At 42.9% G+C, this 16,799-nt stretch overlaps 1 protein-coding gene across 1 annotated transcript in view; it reads left to right on the top strand.

The window, feature by feature from the left end:
- Positions 1 to 76: 76 nt before the first annotated feature.
- The window catches only part of ZNF236 (zinc finger protein 236), a gene marked incomplete at its 5' end in the record, with an annotated part of 71,171 nt that continues 54,448 nt past the window's right edge, over positions 77 to 16,799 (top strand). The window contains 5 exon segments of the mRNA XM_048508529.1: positions 77 to 132; positions 6,301 to 6,448; positions 7,082 to 7,246; positions 10,687 to 10,865; positions 13,227 to 13,351. Coding sequence (XP_048364486.1) covers positions 77 to 132; positions 6,301 to 6,448; positions 7,082 to 7,246; positions 10,687 to 10,865; positions 13,227 to 13,351 — 673 coding nt within the window.

The raw sequence follows: 16,799 nt of genomic DNA, 5'->3' as shown, positions 1-16,799 counted from the left end.
GCGCGCCTCAGAGCGCGCCCTCGCGCGCCGCCGCGCAGGGGAGGGGAGGAAAAGGGGAGGGGGCAACCATGCCGCGGGGGCGGCCTCCAAAACCCGGCGGCAGAGAAAACACCAAAGCGGCCACCGAGTCAGGTAATAATTTAAAAAGGAAGGAAAGAAACACTGACGGGCTAAAAAAAAGAACACAAAACGTCCGGATGTTAGCACTGAACCTTCCCAGGGTGAGGAAGGGCCCGTGGAACAATCCGCCGGGCCTCGCATATAGTCCCCGGATATAGGAGAAGGCGAAGGAGGAAGGCCGGGCCTATTGTGCGAGGGACTTAGTGTGTGGCCGGCCCGTGCGGAATGATACCGAGCTAACTCCGCGCAGCCGGCGGCGGAGGAGCCGCATGTAGCCCTAGCCGCGCGCGCTTATAAACCTATATATAGAGGGAGGACTCGACGAGTAACTTTCAGAGCGGCGCAGGGAGAGCAGGATGGGCGCGGAGAGCTTGGCGGAAGGATGAGGCAGTGGGTGCTGGGCCTTTATTCGGGGCCTGTGGAGGTGGACAGTTTCTGACCCTGTGCTGGTTAAAAATAAATGCAGTGGAGCCGGTAGTTTCTCAGTTACTGGAGAGAGAAGGAGAGAACAGCCACCAGCTCCCTCCCACCCTCAGTAGTTTAGGATCGCTCTGCTTCTGCTCCCCTTAAACGGGCCTTTTGCTGTCTGAGCGGCCTGTATAGCCTACGACTTGGTTGGATTTCCGAAGCTCTCCTCGAGTTCTCCTTGGTGGGTTCATTGAATTCAGGGAATGGGACTGCTCGTCCTCATTCTTCCGGATTAAAGCGAGGCCTATTCGGATTGGAAGCACAGTCAGCGTTAGAAAATTGTAAACCGGAATTCAGGAAAACCGTACAATCCTTTTCTCTTTGTGTTCACAGGAGCGGGAAATTCTTAATGTGTTTTGAGCCAGCCGCACACCTACAACAAATATATTTGTGTGTGTCTGTTCAAGGTTCAAGGTTATTTAAACCAATCTATGGGTGCCTACGCACTTTAAGTGGACTTTCAGTGCAGTTTGTAGCTGGGCTTTGCTGTGTGGCATTGTTAAAGTTCCAACAATTTTGAAAGTGCACTATTTAGCATATGAGAAAGATATCTGACAAGATTCACAATCTCAAATTAAGTTTGAGTGGTTTGAGGAAAACCAGAGGGCAAGTAAAATTATACTTTATTTTCAGCCCCTAATGTTCTCCTGTCCCTTTTCCCCAAAGTTCATCACTCAGGACATATGCTTCATTCTACTTTTGTCATTTTCCCCAGTCCTCAGGCCACAAAAAATAGACAAGGCTCAGGGCAATTTGTTATTGTGATTTTAAAGTGGGCATTATAAATTAAGTATTTTATTGTAAGAAAAAAAGCACCACAAGCGGAAGAATATTTTGTGACACTTTAAGGGCAAGTTTATAGTGACATTAGCCAACTTGATGGAAAAAAACCCACTCGCACTCACTTTTTCGAATGGACAAATCCTTAGTTTCAGTTGGTGTATACACAAAACAACAAATGTGGTTACTGTACTGAAGCAGAAAGTCTTATGTGTTCTAGCCGGTTCATCTGTAAAGCTTTTGGTAACTTTGAGTTTGTCAAGTCAGCCAGCCTTACTTCACCTCACAGGTTTCTCTTGAGAGTAAAAACTGAGAATGTTATGCGCTGCCCTATACTTAAAGGGAAGGATCTGATAAAAATCAGAAGGAAATGTAGTTTTCCAAGGTGTAGGTTTCTTTTTTGATTTTTTTTTGTTTCACAAAGCTTGCATTTTAGATTTTTACTACGTTGTCATAGAAGCAAAATTATATCTTTAAGGTGAGACTTGGAATAAAAAATGTTTCAAAATAAGTGTTTTGTTTTCATGTTGACATTTGTCAAGGTTGTGTAACATTTTCCTTTATGGCAGGTAAGAAGGACTTTCTATAGAGCACATCAATATTGGTGCTCCTTGTATGACTGGTGTAGGGTTTCAGTAGGAAGTAGACCCAACAAGAAGCCTAGGAAAAGTCACATAAACTACTCCTTTTTCCTGTTTTGATAGTGGAAACTAAATAATAAGACTTCATGCCAGAGGCTGATAATTCTGTTCTGTGAGTGCCATGTTAAGGATCATCACAGTATCAGCATTTCCACTTTTATGTGTCACCCAGATGTGTCCATGTTTAGTAAACACAGGTACTGAAAAAGATTTTCATTTTCTTCTTTAAAGCCTTGGAGTTTCTAACAGTTTATCAGTGAAAATCACAGTGACTTCAAGAGCTAGAGAGGTGGTACCAGAGCCCCTTGGGGATGGGGCGGTCTACAAATCTGAACAATAAATGATAAATAAGACTTTCCAGGGGTAGTTGGTGCTTGCAAAAACTGTGAGCATTCCAAAACCACACTTGCCGTGCCATTCCCACTAGCTTACCTGAGCTTCATTTTGACTGTGCCTGTGGAATCCTATCAATTATAAATAGAACTTCCATATTCATAAACCTCTGAATACAGGATACTGGGAACAAGCACTATTAAACTTATGTCTTACATGCAAATTTTCAGAAGTGTTTGCTTCCTTAGTGGTGAGACAGATGAAGAAGACAGACTTCAAATGTAATATGAGGCAGGGTAGCGTATAATCCTAGGAAAAACAACAGATGGAGTATAGTGTACAAGTGTGAAACAAAACAATCACAATGACTGCACTTGGCTGCTAGAAAGAAAATGCTATGACACTGACAGTGAAAGTTAATGTCAAAAAGTACAGAACAGGACAAGAAAATATATACAAAGTATAAAGTTACGCACACAGAGTTTCCTTTACACTTGAAGGTGTGTCCCAGGACCTCTACCAGACAGATTGTTATGAGGCAATGCTTGGAAAAATGACTATTTGATTCACTCATTTTCAGGGCTGGTACTCATGTTGCACAGTAATTGTTATACAGTACTTTGCACATATTTTCTTGTTTTCCTGTTCTCCGCTTTTTTACTTTAAATTGCAATGTCTATGCCATAGTGTTTTCTTTGTACAACCATGTCTGTATTCACTTATATGGAACAACATCCGTTCTACGGAGCTAAAGGCTGATTATACTTGTCTAAAGCCACAGCTGAAAAGAAGGCAGATGAATGTGCAACAGACATCACCCTCCCCCTCCCATTATTTTTCTTCCAAAAATCCCAAATTAATCTTGGCTGCATTGTCCTGGTGTGCATCCTGTGAAGTGTTATCCACCTCTTCGTGTCAGGCAGTCTCATAAAGGGATGCTGCATAGTTCCTTCTCAAGTGTATAATAACAATGCAGTAACACAATACTTGATAATCGCTAGTATAAAAGATCTTGAAAAGATTAGACGCTATTGAAGAATGGGTATGTGTTAAGTGCTGCCGAGTCACTGTCGACCCATGGTGACCTTATGAAGCAATGTCCTCCAAAATGTCCTACTGTTAACAGCCTTGCCCTAATATTGTACACTGAGAGCCATGAGTTTCTTTATAGAGTTGGTCCATTTCATGTTGGGTTTTCCTCTTTTTCTTCTGCTTCCCACTTTACATAGAATTATTGTCTTTTCCAATTACTCCTGTCTTATAATGTGGCCAAAGCGCGATAGCCTCAGTTTAGATATTTTAGCTGCTAGGGAAAGTTCAGGCTTTACTTGATCTAGAATGAAAAATAGGTCTATCAAAATGTTCCACACAAAATGGAACTTTGTCTTCAGAGACTGTACAATTGTATTTCATTTTACTGTCATGAAATCTAAACTGGGTGACTAGGTTGGATCACAAAAGTTGCAAAACCAATCTGTTTTTGTGTACTTGGGTATCCAAATGATTGTATAAACTAGCCACAAAAAGGTTACTCTGAACACTAATACCCACTGAGCATGCTTCAGAAGATATAATGTTGAGAATATCTGAGCATTGAAGTTGGGAGAACCACAGAGTTGCAGAAATAGGCCTACTTTGAGAGCTGGTAGAATTCTGGAAGAGGAAGTTTGGGGTCCACAGGGTAAAATTTCCAAATTGTACTTGTCCCTCCCATACAGTTCTTCGCTAGCACCAATTTTGTATCAGTACTTAATCACTTTTATACCAGTTCATGAGTTTTCAGCAATGTCTAGGTATCCTAGATCACTCCAAATTAGTTTCTACCTTAGCTGACACCTTCTCTGTTAATTTAAAATGAAGAAAATGATCTTAGTACTAGTCCAATCCCCACTTTATCTCTGGGCTCAGAATCAGGATGAGTTTTCTCCATCCTTCTCTGTTCCACCACTTCTAAATCCTCAGTTCTCTTGGCTCCAGACAGCTTCAACCACAGTGCTTCAACATAGTTGCTTATATGGCACACATGGGTCCATGTCATTTTCCCCATTCCTCCCTACCAATCTAGAGCTGCCTCTGTTTAGAGAATGTAACAGCAGTGAAGAGTTGCAACTGGATTTAGAATTAATGCATGTTGGGAAGATTTCAGAAACTAAGATATCAAAGTGGGTCTGTTTGTAAGCACAGTGGGAGGGGAGGGATGAAATCTCACCCCACATAGATTTCCTCTTTCAAGGTTTGAAGGTATTTAAGCAACCTGACTTCTTCTTCCCCTAATTTTCTTTCAGCTGAGACTTTCAATGCATTCAACATTGCAGACCACAAGGTTAATACTTAATCTTCATCAGGATGTCTTTTTGAGGTTTTGTTAACCTTTTGGCTAATCTGCAGTCACATTTCTGCAAATTTGCAGGGGAGGCCAATTATGGAGAGGTCCATTCATATGTTGCTCTCATAATCTGCAGAGAGGTTGGTTGACATACCATTAAATGTAGTGATATCGGAATAGAATGATGGAAGAATGCAGTCTATATTACCTCAAAAGATTGCCATATTTTAATGTTGTAAAAGAAAGGGAAAATATTTAGGTAGATATGATGTCCCCAGACTACTTAGGGCTTTAAAGGTTAAAACGAAAACATTGAATCTGACTTGGTATGGTACCAATAGCAAGTGCAGCTGGAGGACCACTAGACAAATGTGCTCATGCTACAGGGTCCCAGTAAGGACCCACGCTGCCACATTCTGCACCAGCTGGAATTTCTGGGTAAGCCACAAGGACACCAAGCATAGAGTGAGTTGCAATAGTTCTCTCTCTTATTTCCCTTCATTGGCATAATAAGTTAAAATAGTCTAGTTTGGAGCTGCCAGTTGTATGGACCACAGTAGCTAGGTCAGGGCTTAACAAGTTAGAGGACAGTAACCTGGCCTGGTGAAGATGATAAATGTCAATTTGACCAGTTGTACAACTTGAGTCTCCAAGGATAGTGAGGCATCAAGTGTCACACCTAAGGTCTTGATCAGGGGTAGGGAACCAGCGGCTCTCCAGATGTTCAGGGAACTTACAGATTCCCATCCTTCACTGGCAGTGGCCAATTGGCCATGCTGGTAGAAACTGATAGGTACCAATTCCTGAACTCGATCTGCTGAAGATCCCTCGTCTGATGTAATCAGCAAAGGTGTTAGTTGCGCTCGGCGAGATTATCCCAATAGCTGGAAGGTGGCCATTCCCTCCCAGACATCCCCTTCCCCAGCCACTGCGACCTCTACTGTCATCCGACTTTCGGATTTTGTTTAACTGGCATTTTAAGTCTCACAGCCTCTGGAACGGGCAAAGTCTGGTCCTTCAGCCACTTCTCAACAGATACAACTAGAGTGTCATCAGCATGCTGATGCTGGCCAGCTTCTCAAAGTCCAGGTCCGTGGGCAAGGAGGAGATGTAAGCTTGCAGGGTATGTTCATGTAGCATCAGGGAAGAGGATGCAGCCCTGACATCACATACCAAAAGGTGCCATGGTAAGGTCTCCTCCCCTAACACCACACTCTGTCCCTGGTCCTGGAGAAATGAGCACAAATACAGCAAGACAGTCCCACAGATACCAGCACCGGCAAGGCAGTGAGTCAAAAAATTGTAATTGACTGCATCCAATGCTGCTGTTAGATCTAACAACAGCTTAGCGAGCTCACGAAATTGCCGTTCAGTCTGGTTAGCACTTCCAGGAGAATCGCTCGGAGATGCGCTTAGAGGGTGCATCCTCTCGTTCATTAGCCAGGGTAGAAGCCAGATTAAAATGGATCCATTGTCCTCCAGGAAACCCTGCAGCCGCTCTCTCAAGTACTTTATCCAGAAAAGGAAGATGAGGCACTGGATGGTAGTTGGATGGATCTAGAAAATCAACCATGAGAACAGCATAGTTTTGTTTTTTTAAAAATGCCATGTTTTGTTTTTTTTCTAGGAGAGATGGTGTTCAACAGCTGAATGGCTCAAGAAAAGCAATGATTATACACAGCAAGTACCAAACTTCCGTAAGTGTGAGATCTGTTTTCTGACGTTTTCAAAAGACACACAGTTCCAGCGCCACATGAGGGATCATGAGCAAAATGATAAGGTTTGTATCTTAAAGAATCAGGGGGGGCTTCTATGACAGTAAAATTGTGGGGCAGAGTGTTTACGAATCTCCTTTAATTTCCTCACAACATTTCTTTTAAGTTAATTTTTCAGGAGAACACAGAATGTTCCTAATGTCAAAAAGATACAAGATAAAATCTGATTTTGTATGAATGTTTTATCATTCTCTGGTTATACTGTGAGTTCTAACTTTCCTGCCGCTCTTAATAAGTTGCTGTTAATAATGTTGATGAGCAAAGGAACAATCAAATGGAATCTCAAGCTTTATCATGAATTTCACAAAAATCCAGTTATTCTCTATGTTAAACATAACATTAATTTTAAATTCTAAACAGTATTGTGTAGTTTTAAAAGTTTGGAACCAAGATAATGGAGGGACACTATAATTTCCCAAGAAAATATTCCATGTTTGCTTTCCTTTCTTAAGGCCGAATGGGATAAATTTAATTGTAATTCCAAAAAACTATGATGCGAGGAACCCTTTAAGTTACAAGAAAAGTGAGAAAGGTATTGAGAAGCTCCCGTCAAGAACTGTTATTGTTTAGCTCTTGAAACCCTTAGTTGTTTTGATTGTTGACCTAAACATTGCCTTCACTTTGCTTTTTTCAAATAGCCTCATCGGTGTGACCAGTGTCCCATGTCGTTTAATGTTGAATTCAATCTTACACTGCACAAGAGTACCCACAATGGACAGGATCCTACTTGTCCAGTATGCAACAAAAAATTCTCCAGAGTGGCTAGCCTTAAAGCTCATATTATGCTACATGAAAAGGAAGAGGTAATTACATTATTACTGTTATTTAATATTCTTTAATATCACAGCTTCAGTTCTTTAGCTGGTTGTTGGGCTTTCATCACAATTCGAGCCTCACCCAGAGGCCTAGGATGTTGTAATGTATCAGCGTAGTATTGGTGTGGATTCCAGCAGGGCTGCCTTCTGAATCTGACCGATGTTGATTTTGTCAATTTGAAGATGTTTCAAATGCCACCCTAGTGTTTTCAGAACGGCACCTAGGGTGCCACTTACCACTGGGACGACCTCAGTTGGTTCGTGCCATAGTTGCTACATCTTAATTTTAAAATCATGGTATTTAGTGACCTTCTCATATTCTTTTTCAACAACATCAACATTAAAAGACATTTATTAGGCATACATGTCCAGGATAAAATCACAAGAGAAGCAAATATAAAAGACAGATTAGGTTTCTCTTACCAACAAAACCTGCAGCAAATACTGGGCTAGCATCATATTATTTTTCAATGACCCTGCTTTTACCAGGTACTGCTATATCTGTGTGGATTCAAAAGTCCCACGAGATCTTACCTTCTCATTTTTCGTGACTTTATCTGGACAACGTTCCCACTATTTTTTAGCTGTCCTAATGTAATTCTTTCATAAATTCCAGTGGATCATCTTGGTCACTGAGTTGTGCCTCTGTACTCAGTCTGGGAGATCTTTTTGGAGCAGCTGAGTATGTGATCTACAGTTTTGTCATTTTCCTTACACAATCTGCAGTTAGCATTGTCTGAGGATTTTCAGTTCTGGCTTGATCATATTTGTCCTAATCACCTGCTCTTGAGTGGCTAAAATCAGTGATTTGGTTTCCTTCTTCAGAGTTCCGGTTGCTAACCATAGCCAGGTCTTTTCGTTGTCACCTTGTCCTTGATCTTCTGCAGAAATTGACCGTTCAATGCTTAGTTGTGCCAGTTTTCAGTCCTTGTAATCACATCTTTCCTGTACTCCTGTTTGGTTGTCTGAGCTTTCAGTAAATGCCTGTTCTTCACTTCAATCGATGCCTGTTCTTGACTTTCATTCACATAATTGACCGGCACATGTTTCTCCTCCTCTACCGTTTTCTTTACTTGTAGTAAGCCTCTGCCACCATATCTCCAGGGAAGGTATAGTCTATCACAGTGATGACGAACCTTTTCGAGACCGAGTGCCCAAACTGCAACCCCAAACCTGCTTATTTATCGCAAAGTGCCAACATGGCAATTTAACCTGAATACTGAAGGTTTTAGTATAGAAAGAAACAGTTGGCTCCAAAGTAGGCATTACTGGGGTAAGAAGCTTGGTAATAATCCGGTTCAGCTTTGCTTTTGAAGCAACTGTGCAATAGCTTGAACAGGTGAATCCACAGCCCTAGGAGGGTTTACTCAGAAGCAAACCCCAGCAACCAAACACTTCCGGAGGTAAAGGATCAGCGGCTTTTCGATTCTTCCCGCTATGCCAAGAAATCAGTAGGGTTTTAACCGCAGTGCTTTACCAGAGTTACCTGCACACTTTGCTTCCTCAAAACTAGGTCGCCCAGGTTTAATGCTAATAATCTCCCTGAAATAATTACCACTAATAGCACATGGCCGAACTCTGGCTATTGCGTGTGCCCACAGAGGAGGGCTCTGAAATTGCCACCTCTGGCACCGATGCGCCATGAGTTTATCACTTCATGAAGTCTATCAGTATCGTGTATGTGGGTTCAAGGCATGAGTGCACATGGGTCATAAGCTTCGAGGTTTTCTATCAAATGCATCCAAATCAACCTGTATCGGTTGCCGATTCGGTGGTTAATCTGATGACAGGTATACAGAGTATGTGAGCTGGAAATGTTGATAGCCTTGATGGTATTTCCGCTATTTAATTTGGATTTCAAAATTTTCCTGACTCTCTGGGTGTTTTCTTCAGATGTTATCTAGCTGCAAAATGCTCAGGTATTTATAGGCCTCCTCTTGGTTGCATTTGATTAGATGATCATCAGGCATTTCTGTGCCATCACTCTCAGTGATCTTGCCCCTTTTTATTGCCACAGTGGCACACTTTTCCAGGCCAAACTCCATTGAAATGTCTGTGCTGAATATTCGGACTGTGTTCACTAGTGGTGGGCTTTCTATGTCTGATTTCCTGTAGAGCTTCAAATCATCCATGTACAGCAAATGTGAGGTTTTTTTCTGAGTCTTTGGCCATTTGATATCCCAATTTTGTTTTCTTTAAAATCACTGTGGCAAAGTACTGGATCATGGCGATGATGATAAACGGTAAGGGTATTAAAAGTGAATCTCCTTGGAAAATTCCTCACTTGATGTTGACTGTTCCATAGTTTTCATTTCCAACTTGGTCTCCACTGTCTCATTACTTTTTCAGTGAATACTCGCATGTTTTTGGTGACAATGTTTCCAAGCATTTCATGATCCAACTATGGGGCACTATTATTGTTGTTGTTGTTGCAACCTGTTTAAGATAATAGTTTGTAAATTATAGAGTCTGCTTCTTATTTCCTGAAACTTATGGCAATGTTACTTGTTTCAAAACAAATGGTGGTAGCAGAGAAGTTACACTTCATTGGTTGCTCTCTTCTAATTTTAATAAGCCAGGACATACATATTATTTTACCCCTTAGGAACTCTGCAGGCCACCTAGTATTAAGCAATACAAAATTTATCTTTGCTTTTGAAGGAGCAGTGCAGAAGAAACTCAACAGCATTCCAGCAGATTAGACCATATGGTCTTAATTTTCAGCCCTATGCACTGTGGGGAGTAAAAGTGAGAATGCACATTACTTCCTTAACCACTTAGCATACCTTCCTCTCTCCCAATATGATTTGCTAAACCGTGATGGGCATAATATTTCAATAAGAGCTATATATGTGTAATATTTTACAACTGTAACCTAACATAGCGTAAATTGATCCCTGGAAAATACAAGACATACATGTATTGGAATGTTTATGTTTATTCCCCATTCAAATGTTTTGTTCCTGCAAGAGGATCAGCATACTGTGCAAACTGGGAGGAAAAGATGAATTCTTGTTGCCTATCATGTGAAGGGGAGTGATCAGGAGCTATATCATCCGATGCAGTACATTTACCACAGATATCATGTAATCAGATGAGTTAAATTTGTAAGCTAATTTTGAGAATTAATATTCATAGAATCTGATTATGAGAGCATTAAGGGTGGCCTGTTTGATTTTGTCATAAGGTTAAGAATGGTTTGGTTAACCCCTCAAAATAGAATTGGTTAGTCGTCATGGTCACAGCCCTATGTTCATTTATCTGGGAGAAAGCCCTATTGAACATTGGGATTTAATTCCAAGTAAATGTTCATATAATTTCTTCCCATTGTAAAAACTCTTGTATAACCTCTTACATGGTAAAAAAGTGCTGTAAAATAAACATTGCTCGGTTCTAAAAATAATAAAAACTACTTACTGTTTTTACAGAATCTTATTTGTTCAGAGTGTGGAGATGAATTTACTTTGCAGAGCCAATTGACTGTACACATGGAAGAGCATCGTCAGGAATTATCCGGAAGCAAAACCCATATCTGTAAAACATGCAAGAAAGAGTTTGAAACTTCATCCCAACTCAAAGAGCATATGAAAACTCATTACAAAATAAGGTGAGAGTGTCTGGGTATTTGAATGGTAGTCCGAAAGTGTGAAATGGGATCCACAATGAGGCGATAGCAGATTAGCTTATAATGTATGTATGCATGTGTGTGTGTGTGTGTGTGTGTGTGTGTGTGTGTGTGTGTGTGTGTGTGTGTGTGTGTGTGTGTGTGTGTGTGTGTGTGTGTGTGACTTAAACCCATTCTAGGCAAACCCCTCAGTAAGGCACACAAAATAAGAATACTGAGGCAGATTTAAAACTTAACCAGATTAAAAAGTTTATTAACAGAAAGGAGACAGGAAAGGGAGCTGAATAACTTGGAGAGTTGGAATGGATGAGGCAGATAAAGCAGGATAATTATATATACATTAGAGGTTGTCACAGAGATATTGCATTTAGTTCTTCAAGCACAGACTTAAGGATACTTTTCAGTTTCAGTTCTCAGTTACAGCTTAGTTTATATGGCCGTTTCCGCATGGCCCATTAATGGCGCCCTGGGGACTGGGAATAAGCGCCCGTCCCAGGAGCCATTCACACAAGCGTTGCATGCAGCGCTGTGACCGGCTCCCCAGGCTCCCTCTCACAGGCGTGGCCCTGAAAACTAACCCTTTAAAAGTTTGTTTTCTCTTCAACAGCATGTTCCCAGCAGTAGCGGTCTTGAACGAACACCGCCGGGGAACTCGCTGTTGTCAATTCCCGTTCACTCGTGTCCCGTCGTCGGCAAATTACGTACCTGCTGCCGTGAAGCCCATACGCCTTTGTCCTCCGACCCCTGGAGGTTGAAGGGCAGCATGTAAGGCGAACTCGCGGCTTGGCCAACAGGCCCATTCTCGCTATAAGAACATAAGAACATAGAACCAATGGCTGGATCAGACCAAAGTCCATCTAGTCCAGCTCTCTGCTGCTGCTACGCGGTGGCCCACAGGCGGGTGGCTTTAGGAGCTCACATGCTTAGGATGAGAGCGCCAATGGCAATGGATGTAGCCAGAGCGCGCCAATGGATGTGAAGCATAGCGGTAGCGGGGACGCGGTGAGTGGGAAGGGGAAGAGAGGCTGTCGCGGAGCCGCCTGCGATCTACCGGCCTGTCTGGAGAGCACGCCGCATAGCTTCCATCTGCGAGAGGCGGCCTCCGCTTATCCGCGGCCCGTCGCGAGGAAAGCGGCCCTATGTTATGTAGTTGTTTCTTAGGTCATACAGTTTCTTAAATTTAAGATGTTCTGGCTAATGGATTGTTCTCACACACACACACACACACACACACACACACACACACAGGGTTCCTTGGTGCATATACACAGTGAACTTACTCAGCCCTCACTGTTAGAAAAACCTCAACTAAAACATAAAACGCTCTACTGAGAAGAACAAAGCAAAATCAAATACCTCATATTAACTGGTACACAGAACTTCTTTGCTAGAAGATATCCCTCATTGGTTTATATCTATATGGCCCTTCAGGTTGGCCCCCTTTAAAAACCCTTCCACTAGTTCTCTCAGTCTGTATATGTTGTTGCTTTCACCACAGCTTACAGGCTGATATCAGTAAATCCACTCACATATTTTGACTGAACTATACCCCTCAGAGATATTATGCTTTAAAACTCAGTTAAGGCATAATAACTTATAATGCCAGGAACTCTAAAGACCAAAAGCCTCTTCAAATGTTCTGTCAGGGAGTTAAGCTCCTCCCCCTTTGCATCATCTTGCATCATCTTGCCTTGTCAATCAGAGTGCAGGATGCCACAGTGAGTTCAGTGGCTTCTCCTGCTTCTAGGCTGTTGTGCTTCACTCTGAATGTAAACAATGCTTTGCTTTAAGACAGATCTTCACTTTTTTATTTCCATTCTCATAGTCTGTCACGGATTTTCCTGGCGTATGATAAATAGAAATGAATCTATCTGATCATTTGGAGCTGGATTTTTTCAAGATGGGAAAGACCTGTTGGATTGGGGGGGTGGGGTGCAATTTCAGTGCTTGCCCTGGGCACCATTTTCTGCAGATATGCCCCTGCCACACAGGGCCAGCTGCCTCATATGTCTGCCAATGGAACGAGAAAGGAAAAGGACTAAGAATGTAAGTATTCCAAAAGGCCCAAAATACCTACTGTTTTTTTCAGAAATTTATATACACCTGTGAGACTGTGGAACAAAATTTGATACAGATTCAACTGGTAAAATATGTTAGAATAGAATGACTGATACAGTCGTTGTGTTTTAAGCTTAGACAATGTGTACTTCATCTACATTTCTAACAGCAATGCATGCAAAGCCCAAAATCCAGTTGGAAAACAGAAGTCAACTCACCCTTCAAATGCTGTGATTATAGGGGCCAATGCCTTATTAAATTTAACTGCTTAATACACACCAACAGGGTATCAAATACCAGGTCGTACAACAGAAATATCGACAGAAGTGGGTTTACGTATTCATGTTCACACTGTGGGAAGACATTCCAGAAGCCAAGTCAATTAATACGGCATATTCGAATACACACAGGTAAGGTGAATAAATCCTGTAGGATATATTTAAAAATTTATATAGAGCTGTGAGACTGGAACAAAATTTCCTGTTCCACTAATTTTTCCAAATTGGCACAGCCCTTCTTTATTTTGCTCCTTTGTGTAATCCTTTTTGGGATAAACATTTGTTCTCTTCACAAGCATAGATCTGCTTGAGAGTCTGTGTCTCATAGGTACTGTTCATCCATCAGACCATTATAGCACACTAAACTTTTTCCTCCCAAAGTATGTATGGTAAAATTACTGAACAGTAATGATCCTCCCACTTTAGGGAGAATAGCCACTACTTGTTGCAGGTCATGTCCTTAAGAGAAATGTAATATTACAGATTACATTTTCTCATCTCGAAATGCAACATGACATACATATCTCTACCAAAAGTCACTGAATTCAAATTCGAATGCAAAATGATCTTCAAATAAATATAAAACCATATCTAAATGTGGAATATTTTCCATCTTTGTTTTAATAAACACTAAACTTTTAATCTGAAATTGAATTTGGGTGTATAAATAATGATAAAGATAGGCCCAAAGGCTCATGTTAGTGAGGTCTGCTCATATATGTTTTATGTACATATTCTTTTATATGTTCTGTGAGCAGTGGTGAAGGGAGCAGAATTCCAGAAACTTCTAAGGTGTCATACCTTAACTGCAGTCTAAACTGGCCCATAGACATTAATTTGCTTATGCCAATTTCAGGGTGGAATTGGTATCTCGCTACTCACATGTTGGTTTTTTTAGAGCAAGAAACAATTGCTTCTGACCACATGTCTTGAAACAGCCATTTAAAACTTCTGTTGACCTTTTACTTTTAGTTTAATCTATCCCACCCCCCTTCTGTTGGGTTTATGGCACTGTGTTACCTGGTGCTTGGCAATGGTACAGTGACGCTGCAACAAAGCATAATATAATTTGGGAGCACTTTGCAAAAATTATCACTTTAATTTTGAGGAACCAGATGTGACACAAGGTCAGGAGCAAGCCGATAAAATAATTTCTAGGCTGACCTGTATGTAGCTTTTTAAAAAATTGTGAAGTCTTACATAATTGTCCGATTCCCAGTCTGATTTTGGTAACCAGTCTTTGCATTTTGACCTGAATTATTCTTTTGGAAAACCGGTAATTTGACCTCAGTGCCTAATAGCCTAATAAGGAGTTCAGTTTTATATATGAAGATACAGAAAATGGACACAAGAGGTCAGTCTTACTCCTGATTGTGAAAGAATCTGTTATTTTCAAAAGCAATGTTTTTGATTTTCAGGAACTTGTGTATATGTTAAGATGCTAGAGATTACCTTTACATTCTTGCTAAATGTGTTGTGTATTGAGTCATTGTTATTGAGGCTGGTATGTTTATAATTTGAAGTTTATTTATGCTCAGAGTTTCCTGTATGTACTTGGAAAGTTAAATCATCAAGTGCTTAAAGTACTTGATACAAAATCTGCTCTGTTGAAAATGAGAATATCAAGCATCTTGAATGGAAAGGACATGTCAAAATATACTATTTAAAATACTTGCAGAATTCTTGTACCAGTGTATTTAGCTAATCCTTTTAAAACATATGACCCCTTTCATTTAAACACATGACCCCTTGTCAGGTTTTGCCCTTCTTCACCCAGTCCAGTTCCTTGCTGCAACTAAAACTCCCACACAGTACAACTAGTTAACATGCAAGCCGGCTCTGACATGAGTACATGCAGGGTCAGTACAAGTTTTTGGGGAACACTGGGCAGAGAACACTTGGGCACTCTGCCGCCTGCCTGCTGCTATGCCCTCTGCTTGTCCCCCCTTCTCTTCCTTCAGCTCCCAGATGTCCGGGTGCGGGCGAAGTCCCGACATTTCGGATGCCCGCCCCCTCCCTCCCTTTTGAGACTTACCCAGCGATCCCTTGGGAAAGAGCCAGCGTCGCCATGGGGAGACCTTGCATCCCAGCCAGCAGCCAGGGAATGTGGAAGAGTGGGGAAAGAGCAGAGACCTAGCGGCGCCTGAAACAGCAGCTGAGCCCGGCTTGGCTCAGCTCAGAGAGGCGGCAGCCTGGGGGAGAGGACCTAGGTACAAAGAAAAGATTATTTAAGGAAGGGAGCCAAAAGGCTCAGGAGCTGCTGCTGCAGCGGGCTGTTGGAGGGAGGGAAGAGGGGCAGTTTAGTGAGAGAGGAAGCTCAGGAAGGAGAAGAAGGGACTGTCTAGCCAAGGAGAGAAATCTCCAGGAAGGAAGGGAGGACGGGCGGGCAAGCCAGGGAGCTGGCCTGCCGTGGAGAAGAGCACAGTCAAAGGCTCAGTGGAAACAACTGGCCAGGGTGAGACTGCAGGCCTAACTTCTAACTAGCTGCCTAGTGGAAAGGGAACTACAGCCAGTCCAAAGGGAAGGAAGCCACCGGGGACCTGGGTAGTGAGGTTTGGAGTACCAGGCTGGTGGGGGGCAGCCTACGTCAAGAGGTTTCACCCTGTAATGGGCAAAGAGCACTTGTTCTTGGCCACCCAGGCCAGCAGGAAGAGAACACACCTCCTGGGAGAGTCAGCCCCCAGGAAAGGAAAGGAGGGAGGAAGCCCACACACAAGAGGGGCCGAGGAGGGAAGGGGAAATACAGAGTGGTGGAGAATCACACCCCAGGCACTGTAGGGCGTGGCGGCCGACCCCTTCCTCACTTACCTCGCCCTCCCGGCTGGACGGCCCCGGGCCGATCGCAGCTGCGTCCCGCCGTGTTTCAACCTACTCAGGGAGGAGGGCCAGGCACTCCGCCATTGGCCCAAGAGTCCCCCATGGAAGGGTCCATGGATTTTACCAAGTTCGGCCAATGGATGGCGAGAGGCACCAGAGCAAGCTGGCCAGGGAGGCCTGGCTCAAGATCCAGCAGGGGATGCACATGTGGCCTTCCTGAAGGAGGTCATGCAGCGGCAGGACGCTCAAAGTGCCGCCCTGCATGATCTCACCCAAAAGCTGGGCGAGGTTACAGGCAAGGGGCCCCTGGGGTCCGCCCGCTTGCCACATGTCCCCCTTACTAAACTGTCTCCAGACGATGATGTCGATAGTTTTTTGGAGACCTTTGAGAGGACTGCCGAGGCCGCCGCCTTGTAAGGCACAGTGGGCTCTGTGTGTAGGGCCTTACCTTGCTTATACAGCGGGGAGGCTCAGGCCATGAGAGTGAGAGCTCTGCGGGGGGGGGAGATCTTAGACTATGACAAGGTGAAGGCGGCCATTCTGGTCCGTTATGATGTCTCGCCAGAGACCTATAGACAGCGCTTCCGGGCCTTGTCCTTCAAGAAAGGGGACAGGCCACGAGTGGTGCTCAACACATTGACCGACTTGGCTACACGTTGGTTACAACCGGGGAACCCGGATGCAGTGTGGGTGCTAGATTTAATAGTGTTGGAGCACTTCACTCAAATCTTGGGTCCTCGGGCCCGGACCTGGGTACTGTATG

The sequence above is a fragment of the Sphaerodactylus townsendi genome, linkage group LG09 (assembly GCF_021028975.2).
Source record: "Sphaerodactylus townsendi isolate TG3544 linkage group LG09, MPM_Stown_v2.3, whole genome shotgun sequence".
NCBI lineage: Eukaryota > Metazoa > Chordata > Lepidosauria > Squamata > Sphaerodactylidae > Sphaerodactylus > Sphaerodactylus townsendi.
Note: the sequence above shows the minus strand (reverse complement) of the source record. Positions and strands in the feature narration are given on the sequence as shown.